The sequence below is a fragment of the Pyxicephalus adspersus genome, chromosome 1 (assembly GCF_032062135.1).
Source record: "Pyxicephalus adspersus chromosome 1, UCB_Pads_2.0, whole genome shotgun sequence".
Classification (NCBI taxonomy): Eukaryota; Metazoa; Chordata; class Amphibia; order Anura; family Pyxicephalidae; genus Pyxicephalus; species Pyxicephalus adspersus.
In genome coordinates this window covers 10,965,666-10,989,936 of record NC_092858.1, presented here as the reverse complement: position 1 = coordinate 10,989,936, position 24,271 = coordinate 10,965,666, and the positions used below count along the sequence as shown (strand labels likewise).

Genomic DNA, 24,271 nt, shown 5'->3' with positions numbered 1-24,271 from the left:
ATATCCACAGCTCAGAGTACTATAGTGTGTTGATCAGTAGGAAGAATGTCTCTTACATTGCTGGCCATTGGGAAGCATCTCACCTCTACATCCAAAAAGATCATTGGTGTCACGTAAACTGACCTAAAAAGTACAAATTGTTCACTGCTTAAATAAACTCCAGGAACCCTAGGGTTCCACAGAACTCTGGTTGAGGAAAACTGGTATCAGGTGAAAATGCTCTGATTCTATCTCTCAAATGTGCCCATGCATTGTCACTCCGCAACATGGGTTTATAAGGATTACAAGTGGCCTCTATTATGGAGGCATGGTTCGCTTATTATGGAAGCATGGTTCACCTATTATGAAGCCATGGCTCACCTATTATGGAAGCATGGTTCACCTAATATGGAGGCATGGCTCACCTATTATGGAGGCATGGCTCACCTATTATGGAGGCATGGTTCACTTCTTATGGAAGCATGGTTCACTTATTATGGAAGCATGGTTCACTTAATATGGAGGCATGGCTCACTTATTATGGAGGCATGGCTCACTGTTGTCACTATCACTTTGAAATATGGCTTGTAGTAGCCGTCCCTGGAGTGGACCTTGGGTGGGAAACACTTGCTTGGCACTTGCATTTTCAAGGTTGAGCAGTATGATATAGAGAATGTTGCATTTGTACTCTATTTCTAAGCTACAAATTCTGTATGTGTTTGTTTCTCATAAAAAAAATAAATAAAAGGTCATCGTGGAAAAACATTTAACAATGAACAATGTGCAGCATTTTTTCCTTGTTGGAAAACCGAAATTTGTAAAAATGAGAATACACCAAAGAAAACAAACAACACACTTGTTTAGTCTTAGATCATGTTTTTTCCAGTGATGTACATTCAGAAAAGTCAGAAGCATCCTTTATATTACAAACAAGAAACGCAGAAAAGAAATATTACTGTCAAGGCTCAACAAAGTGCTAAACCCTGTACTATCAACCTTCTGGTCTGGAATTTCTTCTTGCACAATTGCTAAAAACATCTTAGATAAACAGTGTTGACTTCTTCCTTTTAGGTAAAAGACATATTTAAAGAGAAATTAGATATGAATAAATAAACCAATGCACTTATTTACTTCTTGTAAAGCCTTTCGGATAATGATCATGTGGTCGGAGATACCAGATAGAGTTATGGTTGTGTCAGGAACTAAAGCCGGAGACACGCATAACCAACTATGACCTCAGCCGATACATGTAAAGCCAAGGGAAAAAAAGGCCCAAACTGTGAACTGTGATTCCAACCTAGTATTTAAAGTAATATTTTCAAAACTTTTCACTGCCAAAGTGGCTCCATTTTCTTACAGAATCTACACATTTTGGGTTGCTGGAATACAGGTAATGCAAAATTGACAATTAGTAGAATCAGACCCCCAAATAGGGTCCAAACTTCTTGGAAAGGTCAGCACCACTGCCCCAGCCAATGTGTACAGCGGAATACTACATTGGCTTGCTATTATGTAGCACAGGAACATAGTAAATGAAACACACCAATATTGGTGTAAACTACTGGAAGCACATAAAAAAGCACCATAATCCCAAAGGGATGAAACAAGATTGCTACAGAATATTGGAAAACATGTTGTACACTAGTTATTACATTCATTAAAGTTTATTAAATTTTAAACTGACTGCCTGGCCTATTTTCTGCTTATCGTACAGTTGGTTTTTGGGGCCCTGGAAACTGGAGCTTTCATGGGCGATTTCTGTACCACCAAGTCCAATCAAGGGCCATGACAGATCCGGCAGGGGTTGTGTTGGATTATGTCAGCACATCTTCCACCACCCATAGAATTTCACTGCAAATGAGAAGCGAGTTTAACGCAATGCTACTCAAAAGAAGTTAATAACATCAAACCGGGATAGAGAACCTGGAATGGATTGAGGGCTCCATATTGGGGCCTAGCAAACCTTCAAAGGAAAACTTCAGGCAAGATATGGGAGTCAGTAATAAGTATAAGTAATGAGCTATATACAAATGTCTGTTTTATTTAGAAGAAAAATATAAATATGTTTGGCCTGCAGAAAGCAAAGCCTATGTGCAACATAATGCTGCTCTTTAGTGGTCATGGGACCAATGGACGAATTCTAATGCACTGGGCAAAGTTGGCATGTTTGCACCAAGAGAGGAACGGGGAATAGCAGTGCTGTGTACTGGTGTGTTTCAAAGGGAATATTAATGTTCAGTTGGGAATCAAAAGGTGGGCATGCTCTAAATTCTGCAGGCTACTTTAGATTAGTAAATGGGGATGCCAAAAAAATTTCTTCCGAACCCACTCCAGTACTATGAAGGAACATAGCCTTCTTCTTGAAGCCTAGCATTTCTAGGCCATACTACTCCATTACTATGCAGGATCATGTTCTTAAGACTCAGTAACATAACCTAGAAGAGGTGAGTACGTTTTTCTTTTCTTCTTTTAAAGCTTTTACTCAACATTCTTCACTTAAGGTAGAGGGGTTGGGGGACGCCTGTATAATAATTGTAGTTTATCTCTTCTATATCAGTTAGAATAGATGATGTAGCTAAAGATATTTACATCTCTACCTGCAATATGTCGCTATATGTTTTCTTCTGATTCCCCCTACATGGTGTTACCATTAGCTACGATTAGATGTGACTGCCTAGTATGCTAAAGTATTAGTCAACTGAGCCTCAACATTGAACTGGAGGTCAAATTGCCACCAAAACAGATTTTGGTTTGAATGAGCAACTGGATCCCTATCTTGAGGACTCAAGAAGCAATACTATGACAATGTCTGCTGTAAGGAAGGCATTCTTATCACAGATTTTGTATATCCTTACCAGACATCAACATCCTGAAATATCATTAAAATTAAAGCAAACCCGTACTTTATCTATTCAAAGCAACAAGCAACAGGTTTGGTTCAATTACCCTTCCCTGCAGTATATACTGGAACATGTACAGGAGGGATTTTTCACTAGGCTTTCTCAAGTTGTACAAATTGATTTAAGAGAAAGCTGGATGATTTCTAGAAGCACAGAATATAAATGTGGATTAAAGATTTAAAGTAAAGATAACAGAGAGTGTGGATCCAGGGAACATCCGATTGCCTCATAGGATCGGGAATTTTTTCTTACCTGTTGGAGCAAATTGAACCATCTTTATATCTTTTTTTTTGCCTTCCTCTGGATCAACTATGTCTATAGGGTTTTATTTGGTATATACTCATTTGTAGTATGTTTATTTCCCTAGTGGTTGAACTTGATGGGTCTTTTTCAACATTACTATGTAACTATGTACTATGGAATGTCACATATGAAGTCAATTGCCCATAGCAATCTGTAGCCATTGGGTTTACATTTGACTCCTGATGGTCTAAACAAAGTAGGTATGTGCACCTGGGGACATCTGAATTAAAATGAACCCATTGTTTTGCAGTTCATGGGCAAAACAAGGGCTCAACAGCCCTTGAAAACTAAAAGCAAGTTGGAAATAATTTATTTTCATATTTATGAGTAGTTGTCCAAGTTTAGACATTTGAGAACCAGTAGCACAGGAGTTCCGTAGCTGTGACAATTTGGAACGTTCTTAAGATATGACTTTATGAATTGAAGCTTAAAGTAGAAAATTTTTAGCTGAGAGGAAACACTTCCTAAAATAGAATATAGCCCCTTCTAAATTCCAAAGCCAAACTATTTAAAACTAGTTTCCCAGTGCCAACAAATCCCTTTTATAATCCTGTACATTTAAGATGAACAGTAAAATAATGCTCTCTAAACAGGTTTTGCTAAAAAAAACCCTTCTAGTTTGACATCATAATAATACATTTTAACTTCCATCTGCATACTCTGTACATCCTGAGATTAAAAGCTACTTTAGGAGAGAGAAAAATACAGTTGCTCATCCACTGCAGTAATCAAACATCAATAAAGAAATAGTCATTTAAAAAAGTATTTTCAATTCTATTATGGAGCAGGAAAGTGCAGATTATATATTGTGCGGTACACAATGACTGTCAAATGACTTTCAGTGTCCTCAGTCCTCAATGTTTTATATTTTGACAGAAACCCACCAATCAATGTTGCATATTGGCGTGGCAATGCTGGCTAATTATGCCCGGTAAGAAACAAAACGAAGATCTAAAATAAAAAAAAACATTGTTCTGTAAAATATATTAACTCTCATCAACAGCTGTCTTGTGCAACTCTTGAACTTAGTATTAGTATTTGTGAAGTATAAAGATCAAAGCGGGCATTGTGTCGCAGTGTTTCGATCCAATTTTCTCCAACAACGCCTTACACAATGGATTCACTCAACCAGTTGGTGGAATGCTTTAGCATTAGCAGTCTGTTTTGGCCTTTCTTGAAATAATAAGACAGTCACTGAAATGTCCTTGGACTATGTCTCAGCCATCTTGACAATCTATATAGTTTCCCTTTATCCAGAAACATATCTGGGCATACTTAAGAGGTGTGATGCGCACAGCTACGTTAAAATCCTGCTTGTCACCATTTCTGTCAACCCACTGGTGACCGGAGAATATTCCAATGATTTTACGCTCCCATTTTTGCTTATCTCTTCGCCACATCCGGACATAGACTCCGGAACCACTGGCGCCAGGTTGGGCATCGCATTGTTGGTAAAGAAGGTCATAGGTTTCGTCCTTAACTTCACAGAACCTGTAGACCAAGTTTCCTGGTCTGTCGTTGTCGAAGCCGGAGAAATGAATACGGTGATTGGGCAGTTGACGGCCTGTAGGACTTACTCCGATCATCATGAATTGTCTTTTGTGTGGCTTTTTGAGCTCTAACAAAGCATAGTCGTAATCCATGCCAATATCATTGGCATTACCTTTAATCCAACCTTTTGGGACATGTGTCCTTTTCACTCGAATCCACTGGAACTTCATTTTGTCACTTGCTCCTGGATATGTGCGGTTTCCACCTTTGCCTCCGTCTTTTACTTTTGGTTTTAGGAAGCCCACCCTGAGCTTCTGTGCTCCTTTCACATAGCTTTTACCATCATGGATGCAATGGGCTGCTGTGAGGACATGTTTTTCGGCTACCAAAGTGCCCGTACAGCCTGTGGACAACTTCACCGATGTTGAGAATGGATAATTAAGTAAGAAGTTCTTCCCATATATGTTAAATCTAGTGTCATGGCCATAGATCTGCCTCTTCCGACGGGACTTGCCTGCCCCATTTTCAGTCCTGGCTTTGCTGGCAACAACATAAATGCCTACTTCAGTAAGTGTGCGGCTTCCATTGGAATAAAGGGTTTCATATGCCATATTCTCTTTCAGTTCCCCAAACGTTGGAGTTGGGAAATGTTTGTGGCAATCGGGACCGCAGGAACCTGACACATCTAGTCTTGGTGCTGCATCAAAGTGTGGTTTCTCCAAGCCAGTGGTAGACTCAGGAACTATTACGGGAACTTTATAGTTTGGCCAAGTTGGTTTCGTATTAGTGCCTTGAAGTTGCACACATGGCACCAAAAACAAAAGGAACCAAAATGCAGACATGTCAATCGCCATCTTTATTGTTTTCAATCTGCAAGAAAAGAAAAAGAAACATATTAAAAGATGTCACACATGTATTGCAGCAATCCCTAGATGTGTTAGTTACATTAGTTTTTGTCTTCTTTTTTTTTTCAATGGCTGACACCTTCTGGACCACTTTCATTTCCTAGGGTGACAACACTACCTTTTTTAATGATCTATAAAAGTGCAGCATTGTCACTCCAGGAGAGAAAGTGTGTTGTGACAACAGAACAACTCCCTCTTCATCTCAACAGAACATGGAGGTATATGTATATTTCCACACCTTAAAGTGCACCCAAGAAACCTATCAACCTCTGGTGTCCCTAAAGGCATACAGCAACCCTGGGAAGTGAATTGGTTGCTTATCTACATTCTCTCCTAGATCTTACAATTGGAGGATGAGACAGGTCAACATAGTAATAGACCAATGGGGCATATTCAATTACTAGGCCATAAAGCCCCTGGGGTCCCCTTCAAACTATATATTTAGACGCAGCATGGTGAATAACTGTTTAGCACTCTTACTTTTCAGACCTAAGTCCTTTGTTACACTAGCTGTATGGAGTTTGTATATCTTTTAGCGGTGTAGGGTGCTCCAGTTTCCTACAGACTCTAGAGGAATGTGTCTAGACCAGTGTTCCTTAACCAGGGTTCCAACAGAGTTTGCTAGGGGTTTCTTGAGCAATGAGCAAGTTGTGCATTACAGGTCAGTTTTTATTAGTCACCAATTTTTTTTTTTGGTTATCTGTAGCATTCTTCCCAATAGCCAGCAATTTTAGAGACATTCTTCCCACTGACCACCACACTAATATACTGTGAGCTATAAATATAGTAATTATAGAAGGGGTTCCCTGAAGATCTCAATCCCTGAATATTAGAGAGGATGAGAAACACTGGCCTATGATTTCTTCTAGAGAAAACTATGGATGTGAACAGTACTTTAAAACATATCCATGCTATAAAAACATTGTAAACAAATAAATACATTTCTACCAGCCACAATTCATTCTCAGCGCGTGTTTACTTTGTTCCTCAGGTACAGATTAAAAACATCTTGGCCCATCCAATGGCCATAATTCATGAAGTATGGCATTGGCTGAGGCTATTTGAGCCCAAAGTGAGACGCTCCACGTTCCTTCATTTTTTTGGATGAAGTAGATATAATCAAGCTGAGCTTCAATCATAAAGCACCGGCACGTGGAGCAGTGATAAGGCAGCGGAATTGGCAGGTAATCCCGGCCCTTATCAGCATACAAATACATTCCCAGGTATGGTTGCTGATCTAAAAGTATTGCTGTCTTTAATTGCTTTCCACAAAAAAATATTTGAAGTGCCTGCTGTACATCTCCGCTAACGTCTTAGCAACTTAAAAGGTAAAACAGGGGAACAGTTATGCTCAGGGGAAAGCTGGTGTCAAAAACATGAAAAAGAAACAAAACTACTACTTCATAATAAATAATCCTACAGGGACTGCAGGCGTGATTTGCAGCCACTTTGCTTATTTATTTAGGAATTTAGAACAGATTAGGATATTTGATGAACACAAACATATATACAATAAATACAAAAGAGTTTGCATGGAGTCTGCAGATTCTCCCTGTGTTTGTGTGGGTTTCACCTGGGTGCTCTGGTTTCCTACCTCAATCCAAAAACATGCAGTTAGGATAATTGGCTTCTCCCCAATATTCACCTTAGGTTGTATTACCAGACATATGACTATGGTAGGGACATTAGATTGTGAGCCCCTTTGGGAGACAGTTAACGACATGACCTTGTAAAGTGCTGCACAATATGTTGGTGATAAACAAAAAATAATATTATTAGTAATAATAAAAACCCAGTCCGTCCTTTAGGCTAACTTTAAACAGACAGTGGAAACATTTCTGGAAGGCAACTTTGCCCACCACTTGGCTGCACCAACCACTTGGCCATTGGCTCCAAATGAACCGGAGAGCAGCAACAGGTGGTACAGGATGTTCACCACTGCTTCCATTCGTTCCTCATTGGTGGCCATGGGTGAGATGTTACATGTAGTATCTCAAACACAGATGATGTTCATGGACATGAGGAACCAATAACTATACCACAACTTTCCATAACTTATTCTTAAAGTTAAGTTCATATTTTTTAAATCAAACAAAAATAATTTGTTGTGAGTATTATATTCAAACAATAAAATAACATCTTTCTTCTTTGGATACAATGCTTGGTTCTTCTTTTGATGTTGATGTTGAACAAATTATTTTTTGATACAACAATCAATACACTTAGTACAGGTTTCTATCAGAATTCTACTGATAATATAGATTGGTCATATTCTATAGAAAGTTTGTATAACTTTTAATGGATGTTAGATTCTTTTCTTCAGAAAGTTATTCTGTTCTATTCTTCAGAAACACAAACCAGCCTATTTTCAAGATATTCTGATTATTAATTAGAGCTAAAAACTAAAATTTTAAAGCTAATAATATTGTCAGGACAGGAGATATTTAAAGAGTATTTTGATTGAATGAGAAGAGTTAATTCCAAATTACATCCCCCCCCCTCCATTCCACCTTTTTCTTTTTACTATCGAGATTTTATATATAGATGCCAAACATTGTGTTTTATGTTTAGGTGTTTTTTCCCAGTTTAATTTAGAATTCATCCAGCAGAGGGCCTTCTTTCATGGTGTAAATCATGCAGACACGTCTCTCTCTCGCCCATGTGACCTTATTACACTAGTAAAACCTCAATCATGGTTTTGCTTTGACTCCTTTTTTTTTTTTTCCTTGGTTTAAATTCCTGGCTCCATATGTGGTTACGGAAAAATTCTATATATCCCAAGATCTCTTTAGCAGCTCCAGGCCTGCAGATAGATGATTTAATCTCCAAAAATACAATAATTGTGTATCTCTAAACTTTATAACCAGAGGAGGAAGGGAACCTTTTAGCCCCAATATTTTAAGCAGACCTGACATCACATTTTAAACATTATATAGAAGTGTGGATACCCCTTTTTATATAATGTAAAAAAGTGGGGTTTTTTTATTTATTTTTGTTTTTACAATTTTTGCAGAGGCCTCCTTCCATCTTTACTGCCATGGCAGTAAATATAGAAGGGGAAATCCGCAGTCTTTTGACTTACTTGCAGCAGATATCCCAAAAGGGTGTGGGCTGCTCCTTCTTTGCATGCCTGGCATTGGGCATACATCATCACAAGTTTTCTTATAATGTAGCTCAGCACGGTGGCTCAGTGGTTAGCACTCTGTCCTTTGCATCGCTGGGTCCCAGGTTTGAATCCGGGGCCAGGACACTATCTGCATGGAGTTTGTGTGGGTTTTCTTCTGGGTACTCCGGTTCCCTCCCACATCCCAAAAACATGCAGTAAGGTTAATTGGCTTCCCCCCAAAAATTGACCTACATTGATGACATATGACTCTGGTAAGGACATTAGATTGTGCGCTCTTTTGAGGGACAGTTAGTGACATGATTATGAACTTTGTACAATGTTGTGTAATATGATGGAGCTATATAAATACTGTGTAATAATAATAAAAATGTAAAACACAGATCAAAAAAGATGATGGTAGCATTGGAAGGAATGGCAAGAACCCCAAAAGCAGAGGGAAGCTGAGCCACTGTTGGAGTTAATTGTCAAATACACTCCCTTGCCTATCAATGATTCAGGGTAAAATGTAATAGAAAAAAAGGAATAAAATGGACACTAAGGGTTCATTAAGGCAAGGCGCAACAATGGGGTCGGTATTTACAATGAAACCCCTAATGTCTTGGTCTGTACTTTAACTGCAGAAAAAGGCTAAAAACAAGAACCAAATGCCTATTGGCTTCCAAGGTGCTTGGAGCCACAAATGATACGTTTTATGATGCTCAAACTGCCTATATAATGTTATCTGCTAATGCTGAAATCCAATCTACTAATTCATGTAAAGTTTAATCATAGGCTTCAGCTTATGCCATGAACTTTCTGACTTTGGCACAGTTATAATGGTTTATATATAGCATAATCTGTTTGCTGGTTGCTTTTCTGGCAGATTGACATCTTTTTTAAGACCTGTATAATGGTCAATGCCGACAGCTAGGAAGCTCTGTGGTTCGGAATCTGAAAGCTGTGGCCACTTTAAATGACAATGTGATACTGAACTGTATATCTCCATTAAAGACCTAACCTACCAATTATCTTCCGGATACATCAGTTCTAACTCACTAACCTAAAGCATCATCTTACAGGAATGCTATAGCCAAGATTGTTAATATATTAAACAGGACAATACCCCATCTCTCACGGATGTGTTTCCCTGACCTGACCATAAAAACTAAAGAGTTGGAACGGTCTTATCCTGTACTCCCCTCATTCCTGTATGACTCATGCATGAGAAATGAATGGAAATTCCCACATCATATCTTCAGAAAAAATGGACGTTAGAAACTATTTGTTGGAAGTCATAATTGTCCAGGAAAGAAATGTTTGTTTCACTAAAGTTTGGAGCGGAACTTAACTTTACAACTAAACAATTGCAAGTAGGCAACTCTTTATTGCAGAAGGGACAGGCTATGTCCCTTCAGCAATAAATCAAATCTCCCCGCCTGTTCACAATCTTCTGGTAATTGTAAACTTACATGGAATTGCATGCACAACTCAGTATACCTAAGCATTGGGAATGATTGAGGAAGTTTTGTCATTTCAGCCTGGCCAATTAAGGTGTCCAAAGACCCAAACCCAAATTAGGAACACATGAAGATGTTGGCACCAACAATGAAGCGAGGAAAGATAAATTTAGTTCTGTTTTAATACAACCACAGCTGGCTTCCTTTTTGAAAATTCAAGTTGCCTGGTTGTCATGATAACTCTCTTGCGTCAATAATTTGATTCTTTAGGCTGGAACAAGTACGTAGATAAAGATATAATGTACGGAAAAAAAAGCAGAATAGGGGTCTCTGCAAAGAACCCCTGAATACCCCCCTTTACCCCCATATACTAGTCATATCTATCCTACCTCAATGCTCCTTCCTCTGTCCTAATTGGCCTTGAATAAGCAATGCTGGTGACCCATAAGAGCTAGACATCACTCTATTAGTAATGTAACAGTGTTCAGGCCTTGTGAATGGCTACTAGACCTAAGGACTGGAAGATGGGAAGAAACTTCATTATCTCTGTAATGTCACCTCAACTGAGAAAGGAGTGACGAGAGAACCCTAGTGCGTATATGGGTTGGGGTTACCGTTTGCAAGTGGTGGTACCATGTATTTTTATTGTGTTCTTGGCTGTTTGACTGGCGCTGTGCTTTACTTTCTTCTATGCAGTCAAAATGTCATTAGCAATGGCAAATTCAAGCCGTGCCAAAAGCATCACCAAATTTTTTTGATTGGGTATCAAGTGGCATTGGTTCAAGTGGCATTGGTGGTGAAAAAGTTTCCAGAATGATACATATTGGTAAAGTGGGGTTTTGTTAAAAAGGGTTGAAATTGTATACCTGTTGTATACATTTGCAAATATCTTTGAAGCCATGTTGTTTGAAACTTCCATTAATGTTAAACTTCTGATACATATAAATATCCCAATTTAGGAGCATATATATATATATACACACACACTCAGTGTTAAACCCAGACATTTTTTAAGGGGGAAATTGTAGAAAGGTGGCAGCCCCACTAATGCGCCCTGCTAAAAGGGGATGGGGAGAACACTGAATTATTTATATATATATATACACAGAGAAAGAGATGGAGAGAGCAATGAATACATTGCTGCCTTGGTGGTCATTCCCTTCTTTCTGGTGCAAGGGCAAACCAGATGCTCAATATTATTCAATGGCAGCCAAATAGTGTTTTAAACAAGACAAAAGGGCTACACTTTTCCAAACTTGCAGTATGGCTTTTTGTAGATTTGTAAAAGTATGAAACAAAAACTCTTGCTGGAAAACCTTTTGGCTTTAGATACACTCAAAATGACTTATCTGTTTTGCTGCAGATTTATCCAACTCTTAATTGGTCTTGGAAATCATAGATCGTTGTTGTGCACATAAATGCAGCAGATTTTCAGATTATTACAACAGAGACAGAGGTCATTTAGGAGCTGAGATTCCATTATTATATTCCAAACCTAATTTATCCCTTGGTAAACGTAAAAGCCCCCCTGGGGGAAGGACCTCTAAATTACTCGAGAGCTGCAGTGATAGTTGCTGTGTCTGAACAATATCAGTCACCACGTCTCCTAGATGTCTGCCACATTTTATATTGTTTGGCTGCCTAACAAATTCCAAACTGTAGAACCGGGTATGGACCTCACAAATAAACTGCACGCTTATTAAACGCAGTAAGTGTGGCTTAATGAGTTTTCTGGATGAAGCCAATAAGTCCATACCTGCTGAAAGGAATCTGCCGCCTAGCAAGAATGTCTGCAGTAAGTGACCATGTCCAATCTATTCTCTGATTGTTTTTCACATTCTGCTATGCATGATTGCCTTGTTTTTCCAGAAGAGTTATAGAAAGTTGTCATTGCTTCACTAACAGACGGTTTGCACATATACTTCATACAAAATAGCTTTGGGGTCTACAGGTCTGGCTTTTCTTTAAATGCAAGTCATTAAAATCCTTCTAAGCAGTGCACATGGCTGCATTTGAGCTGCTTTGCATTGCACTGAGTTTCTTTGGAGGTGCTTTTGAAATGCAGGAAAAGCAGGCTTAAGGCAACCTTCTATTGCCAAATGTTGGTTGCCATTTAAAAGCATACATTTGTGGTTCAATCACTATTCAAGTGTGATCTCCATTCAGAAGCAAAGGTGATTGTTATTTGACTCAGAATTTGTAACTCATACACCAATGTGTAACAAAAGCAAACGCAACATTTCAAAAGAAAATGCATTATTAAATTTTCTCTAAACCAGACTTTTAGCATGGGGGAACCCTTGAAATAACTTTCAGGTCTTCAGGGAACCCCTACCACAATACCTATATCCACAACTCAAATATAAAAATAACCTGATGGCTAATAGAAAGAATAATTCCTACATTCCACATAAACTTATCTGGGAGACACAAACTGCTCAAGGAACCGCTAGCAACTTCTAAAGCAGGGGTGGCCACACTTTTTGGCATGCGAGCTACTTTTAAAATGACCAAGTCAAAATGATCTACCAACAATAAAAATGCTAAACATATATTTATTTATATATGTACCGAGTACACTTAATATTTAAAATATATATTGTCTACCTTGCTTAACAGCATGAACATGGCACAATACAATTCTGTATATTTTTGGACATTACCTTACTCTGATGACGTCTTAAACTGAATGGAATCAGCAAAAAGTTGCTTAGTCCGGACAGTAGTTTCTGGTAGCCAGCCTCGAACAGACTTCCAAATGATCATCAGTCATGGTGGAATGGTATTTGGAATAATAACTATTGGATTATTAATTAATAGCTGTGTGCGGTAGAGTTTATTTTGAAAGGCAGGGCTCCGCGATCTACTAGCGTTGCCTTTGTGATCTACTGTTAGATCGCGATCCACGTGTTGGTCACCCCTGTCCTAAAGGAACTCTGGTTGGGAAACACTAATCTAAACAGTAACATTGCAGCTTACTATGCTTAGATGTTAAAGTTGCATTGGTTTTCTTTTTTTCACACTTCCCAGGGTAAAAACATTCACTCATTGTACTACAGTACTGTATCCATTGAAAACCTGTGTCACCTTCAGGACTACAGAATACAATGGTGGTGTTCATTAGTTTACAGAGACAGCTATAAATTCCATGGGATAAAAAATTACATTTTTTGCCACTTATATACCAGATGCAGGTCCATTTTTTCCAGATCTCAACAAACTCTCCTAAGACCCTTTTAGCTGGGCACACCACCTGGCAGTTTTCAGTAAGCACGATTTTGGGTGGCTACTGAAAAGATGGGCCACCACCCGCCTACAGCTTCTTCTGGGGAGAATACTGTTTTTGGCACCTGCACCATCCCATGCACAAACCCCTGTATTAGCTACAAATGGCTACACATAGCACCCTCGGGGCACTGGGCTCTCTAGTGATAGCATTGATTTGCCAAGTTTTATGTAAGAATCAAAATCATAATTACTGGTATTTGACAGATAACCAGCAGGAAATCTTAGCCTAAATCCTTCCTAGATAAATATTCAGTTTTATTGGCGAAATCCTAATGTATCCAGGAGCTACACAACATTCTGTTCATAGTTATCATCCCCATAGTCTTCAGTACTAGCTAGCGGGCTGAATGCCAGAGAGTTTTGTCCTGTATTCTGCACACAGGGAATTTGTATTATACAGTAACATTAATCCCAGAATTGATATAACACATTCCTTTACCAAACTCTCTTTTCATGGTGACAAATAACCTTTGATTTATGCAGATATCTGCGTGTTTACACATTTACCTATGGAGGAAGTACGACAAAATGCTATTTAATATTATGGTAAAATATGAATATATGTGTGTCAAGGTCATTTGCTATAGTGTAGTATGTTATCAGCAGCAAGTATTGAAATGTATTTACATTGGTATGATAAGTCAATGGGACGCCAACTGGAATTTTTTATTATCCTGAAAAAATTAAATTGTGATTTGTGTTTTTCTCCTGTCAACTAGAAAATTCCATAGATTTTTTTCTCTGTTATCTAATTGCCAAACATAAAACTCACTCTGTGCACCCATCCAAGCCAGCAGGACACTTCCTGAATATTTGGTGTGCCAACCAGGAGCCCTCATGGTCAGATCACTTTGACTAATGTAAGATGAATACACTATAGGCTATGTTCACAGTGGCAGTGAGGTTGCCGTGCGGTGATTTCTTCCTCCAGGGAACCGCTGCCTCTGGGGTGACTCTACATGTAGATGCAATGGCAGCGGTAGCTCCATAGGGAATCAATAGGGGTGGCTCATAAGTAATGATCACTACTGCTAGCTGTCAAATGTGCAGACACTGTTTCTTTAAGAACCAGAGCTGTGGCGTGAGCAAGGTGCCAGCTGTGGGGTGCCGTATGGGTCTGCTCAATCCTAAAGCAGGTCTGAAACTGCCCTAATGTAACCTTCTCTACATCCTGGCTCTGGCTGGGCACCTTATGGCTTAGAAGTGCCTAGAAAGCCAATACTGTAAGTATTGGTTTTCATTTTTATTTATACAGTTGACATTCAAAAATTTGGCAACCTCCAGACCTGATAAGTGCCAGAATTTCGAAAATTCCAGATTTTTGTAGATTATACTCACCTTCACACCCAGGCCAGCCTTCCTCTCGCAGCACCCGCGGAAATCTGGCACAGTTCCAGGGAGCAGGCGGCAGGGACATCTCAGCGTGTATTTAGTTTAGCAAGCAAGACCTAACAGCTGTTTCTGCAGAACAGCGCCATCAAAACATAGGTGGCCAAACTGTGTATTACAGTCCCTGTATTGAAAATGCAATGTGAAATTCATGCCGGAAAACTGAAGGATCCGGATTATTGATGGCTGGATTTTCGATTCATCTATATAAAACACAATGAGATGGGTGGGCACAAGACATCCAAAAGCTTCCCCAGTCATCCCCTGTGAAGCATATGAATCCTCTCCTAATCTAGAAGGTATGTTCTTGCTTCTATCAGTCTTCATTTATATAGTGTTGCATGCAAATAATATGGCAAAGTAATTACGTTCTCATTCCTTCCCTAGCCATACTCCATACTCCATGGAAGTCATGGTTCCTTTATAAAGAACTGACAAAAGCAAAGAAGCCACAATAAGCTGCACGAAAAGGCTATAATATTAGGCAGCATCCGTGCTTTAAACCAATAGTTCTGAATGTCTGTGTTGGCCTAGAGACTTGCATGGATTAGAAACAGCAATACTCTTGTTTTTTTATTTTTCTTATGAAAATGATGCATTATAGATTTAGGAAGATTCTGTTGCAATTAATTTTAATATTACATTATTATGCTACATGTGGGCATAAAGCACTATTCTTCTAATATAGCCTGGCCACTAGACATGATCATATTAATACAACTGTTTATACTCTAAACAAAAAACACAACACTTTTACCTGGACATGAATATAATACAATTCTATTACACACTATAAAATCACCACACACTAGGAATGATCATTACACAATTCTTTTACATTGTTTACATACACACAACACTACAACTCCAATATAACTATCAGAAGTCATCATAATACAACTCTATTACACTCTATAAAAAGAACACTACACCCAAATATGACAGACCACTGGACATTATCATAATGCAAAGCTAAACCCCCAACATAACCTTAACCATAACCATCACAGGACATGATCATGTTACAATTCTATTTTACTGTATTATTCCACTAACCCGACTCTCTCCTCTACAATCTATTATGAATGCTGCAGCCAGACTCATCCATCCTTCCCTCCGCTCCTCTTCCGCTGCATCTCTTTGTAGTTCTCTTCTTTGGCTTCCATTTCATCTTAGAATCAAATTCAAGCTCCTGTGCTTTGCCTTCAAATCCCCCCACAGTTCCTATCCCACTTACATTTCTGACCTGATAGAAAAATACCCCCCTAGCCGCTCTCTTCGCTCCTCCAATGACCTACCAATGACTTCCTCACTCATAACCTCATCACACACACTACTCCAAGACTTCTTTAGAGCTGCCCCGACTCTCTGGAATGGTCTTCCTCATCCTATTTGGCTTGCTCCCACTTTCTGCTCATTTAAAAGAGCACTCTAAACCCATTATGACCCATTCAAACTTGTCTACCCATCTTCTTCTGTCTTTTGAAACTGTCACTACCTTCCACCACTACATATTTCCCCTCCTATTGTGTGATACTTCCCCCACCTCTGAGATTTTAGGCTCTTCGGGGCAGGGTCCTCTCCTCCTCATGTGTCACGGTCTGTATTCGTCTGCTAAATTCTACCCCTATTTATTGTACAGCTCTGCGTATTATGTTGGCGTTATATATATTCTGTTTATTAATAATAATATTAATAATAATGCTTTATTCATAGAACACTACAGTTCCAACATAACCAATCACAGGACATGATCATAATTTAATTCTACTACATTCATAACATACCGAACCACCAGGCATGATCATAATACAATCCTATGCTTTATGCAAACATACAACAAAACAAAACAGCATGAACAACCACTGGACACAATGATAATACAAATAAATAATTAATACAATAATAGCTCTGTCAAGAAAAATGTTAAAATATTTTCTACTTACATAAACCCTTTGCCTAGTTGCACAAGCGTACACTATAACAGTCCCTGGCAATCTTCTCTGAAAGTTGAACTTGCAGCCAAGGAGCAGAACAATGCTTTAATATGGAACAAAGTTTCTTGAGAAGACAAGTTAAATTGTTAACTAAAAGGTGGAATTACATGCCCCAGGCAGGTATGTGGCTTAGTACACAGACTCTGAGGTAATGCATTCCTGTCTGTCCGGGTGAATCGCTGGCAAAGTCCCAGCTGACAAGTTTATAACCAAAGAAGACAATGTAAAAAAATAAACATATAGCGGATATACAGAAATGATTTATAAACAATACAAAACTAATTAGACTCCAATGACAGAAACAATGAGCTGCAACTTCCATATATTGATTTCTTGTAACTGGGTGTTTATCTTAAGTGTGCACTATGTCATATGCAGGTCAGCAGATACACCTGACTTTATTGGTGTAGATTACAGTCTGGGCTGCTTTATGAAAGATCCATGCAGAAAGTCTACAGAACAAGAAGTTTATTCCTGATAATAAATGACAATGAACAGAAATGGCAAGTGCATCAAGAGCTTCCATTATCTATAGGTGGTGAGATGGACCCCCAATGGTGCCACCGATCTCACAACAATAAGGCTGTAAGAATGTGCTAATTCCCTTTGTTTGCTTGCAGGATTTTCCTAAATACTACAAAATCTCTCTAATTCCATTAAAGCTCCCAACTCCCAAGCTAAATTCACAGCTGAAATACATATATGGGAAATGTTTCAACTTAGAAATTACAAGTTAAAGGGTTCGCCAGGGCAAAATTTTCTATATATATATATATATATATATATATATATATATATAAATTGCCTTAATTGGCAGATTCGCGACCCCTATTGCGCATGGCAGGAATCCGGCCGACAGATTCAGGACGCGAGTGTACGCGCGCACTCGAGCCCCGGACCGCGGTAATCCGCGATCGCTGGTCGCGCGTATTATCGCACTTCCCGCGATCGTGGATTTCAATGATGAATCAGGGCCAGTGTCTTGTTTTAAGGAAGCTATGAAAACACTGAACCCTGCTGAACCCTTCCACCAAAAATTATCAGCTGGCATAGATAAGCACCCACCAGGCCTTGGTGCACCATCTCCCTATTCATTCCTGTTGGGAGCTGTACACCATGTGCCATATGAGCACCAATGGTCCTAAGAGTCCATATTTCTGCATAGGGAAGAATGAGACCGTGAGAAAGAAAAGGATCCTTTGAGGATCTACTACTTCACTAGTAGGACCACACAATGGAGATCACTGGAATAGTGGTAAAGTATCAGGCGGGGTGAGCTTCATTCTGGGGTGTTAATAGGGCGGAAATCAAAATTTCACAAAATAACATTTTTAAAATTAAAAGACAAATTGTATCAAGGGTACAGTTTTCTTCAAGCCTTTTTTTAATAAATAACATTGAACTCTTTGAAACTTTGGCCACTTAAGAGTATTTTGCTAGGATAGAAGTGAAATTCAAAGTCACGTTTAGGTCACCATAGGGAAAGAACCTACTCAAGAAGTTACAATGTAAAGGTTGGATGGAATTCTGTGATAATATAATTTACCTTTGTGTTCTGTTCATTAACTGACAGAGGAATGCACATTAAATACTTGTAAGTTTACTTATCTATATTGTCCTTAGCACAGGGGAATGCAGAGTACATATCATACAGACTTGTATATCGACTCTTGTGGGGCAGCACAATGGCTGAATAGTTAGAAGTTTTTGCAGTAAAATGATTCTATGACTCTTTAATTCTCACTATGGACACTTTCTACGTGTTGCATACTCTCAGAAAAAATGTTACTGTAAGAGAAATATGCAGGTGAAGATGGCAACACCTGTGTCAGAGTAAGAACAGGTGAGTGCAAGTAACAAATTTTGAATAGGCAGTTGAGTGTATTTTATTGCTTGTTTGCATTTTTTTTTTTCATTTTAAAGTTTAGTTTTGCTTTAAAACCAGAAAAGTTTTTTATACATCACATATATTTTATAGTCTGTTCTGGATCAATACCTAAAGTACAGACAGCAATGGAACTAGCAAATTTAGATGGTGGTCCACAGAATAAACTTATGTATATAGGAACACATATTCTTTACAGTGTATGCCCATTCAAAAATGTTTAAAAACCCTAAAGGGTTTTTACTGCTATCCTGAATTAGATGACATGACAGTTATGCTTTGTTAAAGGAATTGCAGAGGGGTGCCAAGGCCCAACATAGGGACTGGTATCTATTATACAGCAGGGAGCTAAAAGTGCAGCCCTATCTGTATTTCAAAAGCTCCTAATGGAGATTAAAGACAGTTCCTAAAGGAATAAAAACTGATACTTGTAATGTGAGAATAAACATTTAAAATAGCTGTCAGTGTTCCTAGTCAACCAGCATGCTCAGGTTGGCTGAAATCCAATGCCTAGTTGACTTATCGTGTCATCTGAAGTTACAAAGAAAAGAGTTAACAGCATTATTTGACATATACACAATCATTAGGAGAATCAAATTATATAAATTATATAATAATTTATAATTATTATATAAATTATATATATATATATATATATATATATATATATATATACACACACAGGTAGTCCCTGGGTTACATATGAGATAGAGACTGTAGGTTTGTTCCTAAATTGAATTTGTATGTAAGTCGGAACAGGTACATTATTTTAATAAATGCAATTAGGACAGATGTTTGTTTAAACATATTATTAGGCAGCATGATGTCAGTTACTGTATAAAATCCTCACTGTGAATTAATCACAAACAAAGGAAAACAAAGCAAAAACTTTATGGAGCCTAGACATTCATTAACTTCTGGAGCAAGCTGTGCTTTGATATGCAAAAAGAAACAACTGCAGAGTTTGTCTTAGTCATTAAAGAGTTACAAGAGCTTGCAGAAGAGAAAAAGACTTCTTCTGCAAGTCATGCGAACCCCCCCCTCCCCCCATCAAGCCTTTGTCCTGCACACAAGCGAGCAGAGAACCCCCGTTTGAAAGAGAGAGAGAGAGATGATAAATTATGGACATGTTGGTATTTTTAATATTAAAATAATCAAAATAGGTGCCCACAAAAAGCACCTACAGTCTCCTTTTCAAGATCTATCGACTTCTAAGCTTTTCTACCTCTAGTTAGCACAGCTTGCAATTGCTTGGACTGTGGAAAAAATTGCACTGTAGACAGACAATGTAATTATAATTATCAGGAGCAGGTTTTCAAAGCTGAATAAAGTCTGATATGAATTGTTAGCTTTTCGGCCAAACCTTTCCACAATACAACAGGGCGCTGTTTTATCTGAGCTGCACTTTGGTTCTTCCTACAAGAAAAATGTAAATGTGACCCCTGAACTGTATTGAGTCACTGGGTGTGAACAGGCCATAGATCCGTCTTTCCTGTAGGAAATGTGTGTGACACCTGAACGTGCTGGGTGGAAGTCAGAGGGTTCTTTCATTTACACTTTAGATGTAAATAAATGCAGCACCAGAACAATACGTGTCAACGGAAACGCCAGATAACTCACTTTCATAAAAGAACATGATCACTCCTCTGTGGTTTCTCCTTTCTAGAAAACAGATACATTTTTCTATACATGTTCTCCAGCAACCTGCTTTTCTTTTTTCCTACTGAACATGAAGGGCCTTCCAGATGGAAGCTTACAGAGTCTTAGTGGGACCATATGGGTCAGGGAACAATCAAATCCCCGGGCCAGAGAACTGTCAAACTCCTGGTCCCCGGCCACCAAGTACTCAACACCAAACCAAACAGTTTTCTCATAAGCATAACAGTTTTTAATTAAAAAATACTCCACGTATTCAGTTTATTAGAATGAAGCAAACAATATTGTAAGGGGGGGGGGAAAAAAAGTTGTTGCTTCAGTTCAAACGAATACAGAATGAACCTTTGCATCTATAAAAATGAGTCATCCCATTTTAAAACAATGAGCATTACCAGTGTTCTCCACAGCCCCCTTTTGCAGGGTGCACTGCTCAGCACTTTTCGGTAATCACAATACAGGGACCACCACCCACCTACAGCTTCTTCCCATCCGGCTTAAAACAATTTTGGGAAGAATACTGGGCATTAATATGGAGTTGATCCCAATCTGACTCTTCTGGGAAGGCTTTCCAGGGATAGAGCTTGCAGCATGGCAGAGATTAGTAAATTTTAGGACTAGAGGGATAGAAATAAATAAATAAATATTATTAAATAAATATTCCTACATCCTTCTTGTGCTGCTGAATGCCCCTTTCAAGAAGAAGAATTGCCCCCAAGGTTTCTTTATACTTCCAAGAGTGCTGATCTTCTTTGCCTCCCCTGGAGCTATGTGTTTTTTTTCACCAACCCCCTGTGGCACAACTATCCTTTCCAGGAGTGGGCAAGAGAAACCACTAAGTACCAGAAGGGACACAGGAGATCAACACTCCTGAAATGCTCTAGGGCAGGGGTGTCAAACTCACATACACAGTGGGCCAAAATAAAAAAACTTAGACAAAGTCACGAGACAAACTTAAAACTGAAATAGCACCGCTACTACAATTCTCTGTGTCTATAAAACAGTCCATAGTGGGGCCAATGTTATGAGTGGGTGGAACTAGCTCTTCACTGAAATAGAACCGCTACTACAATTCCCTGCGTCTATAAAACAGTCCAAATAGGGGGCCACGCATAGGCAGAGAGGCCACTGGTCTATAAACCCGAGTGATGCCGCTACTACTATTCCCAGCATTACTTGCTTCTTTAAAACAGTCCAATACGGGGCCAGGCATAGGCAGAAAGGCCGCTGGTCTATAGATGCGAGTGATGCCGGAAATTGTAGTAGTGGCGTTATTTCAATGCAGCGGCAGGCCAGCTGCAATTCATATTTAGGATTCGGGGCCAAAAAAAAGGACGTTGTGGGCCAGATTTGGGCCAGAGTTTGACACCCCTGCTCTAGGGTGAAAATACAAGGACTGGATTGAAGGAGGAATTTAGGATGACATGCTCCACCCATGCAGTACCTACTACTACATATACTACTCATTAAATAAGCCATTTCTTTAGATTCCAAATGGTCAGTGGTTGTACTACTCAAAATTACCAAAGCTTTTGCATATAGTGGTCACGGACATTGCATTGCTGTACTATGCAGGGCAATTGAAAGGACAAATTACCAGTGATTTCAAACACAAAGCGTGTGCATAATAATAGTCAGAACAATTCACAACATTAGTGAACATATATACAAATATATTTATTGGGTTGCCTACAGGTCAGCTTTGGCTGCAGCACAGCTGTTGTGTTTGCTGCGATCATTAGCAGCCCATTGATTTTGTCAGGAATCGTTCTTTAAAATATAGGTAAAATACTTTTTGCTGGAGAGCCGTTGACATTCATCCTTTAACAAAGGATATACAAGAGCCATTCTTCCAAATATTCTTCTCAAGCTCTCTTAGACTTTTAAACAGTAGCCAAAAGAGACGTGATAATAACATCCACATCGACAAAAGGAGAAGTTGAAGGGTGGAAGGAAAATTGACTGACAGCCGACCCGCTTCACAAACAAGACAAATGGACAAAAGAGTTCTTTAAACACAATGAGCAAGTAGCTAAAGCTTTCTTTTCCCTTTCTTGGTACGAGGACTGTTGGAGCGTAGCAGAATGGAACACACAATAGCCAAAACAATCATCAGTTGCCAACACCGGCCAAATACACTTTTAGAGCATTAGTCTGTGACTGCCATTAAGCACACATTGGATAGAGGTATATGACTGCACCCCTACAAGAGCTGAAAGGGGAACCAGCAGAGCGTTAGACATGATGATGAGCATCTGGAAGGCATGCTAAACCTAAACATTTAATGTTTAAAGAGACAATGTAATCTTACCCATGCAGAGCTAAGTTACATTGGACCTGATTTAATAAAGCATTCCAACACAGGAGAGGATGGACTTTCATGACTTTCATGGGAGAACCTGATTTATCCAACAAACCTGGAATGGATATCTTAAAAATAATTTGCAAAAATTTCAACCCCAGATCCACTGCAGGTTGGGTCACATTGGTTCTCCCATGATAGTCTATCTTCTCCAGTCATGGAAATCTCATTGTCTCTGCAAAGGTTACCCTGATCCCCTTTAGCAAATTTAACCAGGAACCCCACCTATGCAGATACTTTCACCTATGATGCCAATCAAAATACTAGTAGAGCATATGACTTACAGTCCAAGTGAATCCATCGCTCCACATCCAAGCTTTCCCTGTAAACAGTCTCGTGACCAAATGCCTTGGAACTTTGTGTTCCAATCTAGACTGAAGAACAGAAAAATCCAACCTGAACTTTGAACAAAGACATTTGGTTATGTGACTTGAAACAGTTATGTCCCACAGCAAAACTTTATGCATTCTTGTGTTTCCTGCTATTGTTTACAGGAAAAAGTTGGATGTGGAGCCACGGATTCACCAGGGCTAAAAGTCACATGCTCAACTAGTATTTTCATTGGCTACGTAGATGAAAGAATCTGCATGGGTGGGATCTGCATGAGTGCATTGGTTTGCTAAAAGAGGTTGAGGTGACCTTTGCAGAGCCTGATTTTTTAAAGCTCTCCAAGAGTGGAAAGGCTTTATTAATAGAAGCTTTAATTAGCAAGATTAAAGCTACAGGAGTTTAAAGATCTCAAACTATTGAACCCATCAGTTGGCACTTTCAGAGCCACACAAATATAAGCATAGTGGTCACTAGAAACTAGCGGAACAGCCAGCCAGACAAAATGAAAAAATGTTTTGTCTAACTTATTTTTGCTAATGTAACATTATCCTTAATTATTCAGTCTAAGCATATCTAGTGGCAAAATGATGGGATTAGCCTTCCTTTAAACAGTTTCCACATAGAAGACACAGCCGGAGGCGATAGAATATTAACAACACATCTCGCACAATGACGCCCTTTAAGTCAGTAAATGAAGGAGACAAAGAGCTCGGAGCTTTGTTTTCATATCTGACAAGGTGGAACTGATAACTTTAAGGTCACACCTATAAGCAAAGTCCTTGATCGGGGATTAGCTGAAGGATCCATGAAAACAACACATTGCACTACACGGGATTAGAGAAGAAAGTTACACAAAATCCTAGATTTAAATGGACATCATAGGGAATGAAAGTTATAGAGATGTTACTTGTAGGGCAAAAGGATTTGCTCAGAAATCTCTGACATTGACAAGCAACGGTAGGTTTATGGAACCCAACGAGAGTTTTGTTGAAAGTATATCTAAAACAAAAATGTAAAATAGTGCAGCTTACCCATTCATAGATGTGGTGACTGCATTCGCTTTTTTCTACTTGGCTATCCTACCAATAACATACTTCCTATTGTAGAACAAAAAAATGGAGGGCATTTTCCTATCAATTGCATTGACACACCTAATTCTATGTGAAAATTCATGCACTAAAAAAACGCGAATGCAACAGGACAATCATTGATGCACAAAATTGCTA

The 24,271-nt window shown here is 38.9% G+C and overlaps 1 protein-coding gene across 2 annotated transcripts in view; it reads right to left on the bottom strand.

Annotated features, from left to right (window-relative positions):
• Positions 1 to 835: 835 nt before the first annotated feature.
• Positions 836 to 24,271, bottom strand: part of PRSS23 (serine protease 23) — a 40,509-nt gene continuing 17,073 nt past the window's right edge. The window contains exons 1-2 of one of the 2 annotated variants that reach the window (XM_072402365.1): positions 16,765 to 16,900; positions 836 to 5,543 (exon numbers count right to left, since the gene is read on the bottom strand). In XM_072402365.1, the coding sequence (XP_072258466.1) occupies positions 4,400 to 5,527 (1,128 nt within the window). In that variant the 5' untranslated portion in view covers positions 5,528 to 5,543; positions 16,765 to 16,900 and the 3' untranslated portion in view covers positions 836 to 4,399. Of the gene's footprint in view, positions 5,544 to 16,764; positions 16,901 to 24,271 lie in introns of those variants that run through there. The other variant, XM_072402359.1, reaches the window with a different exon arrangement.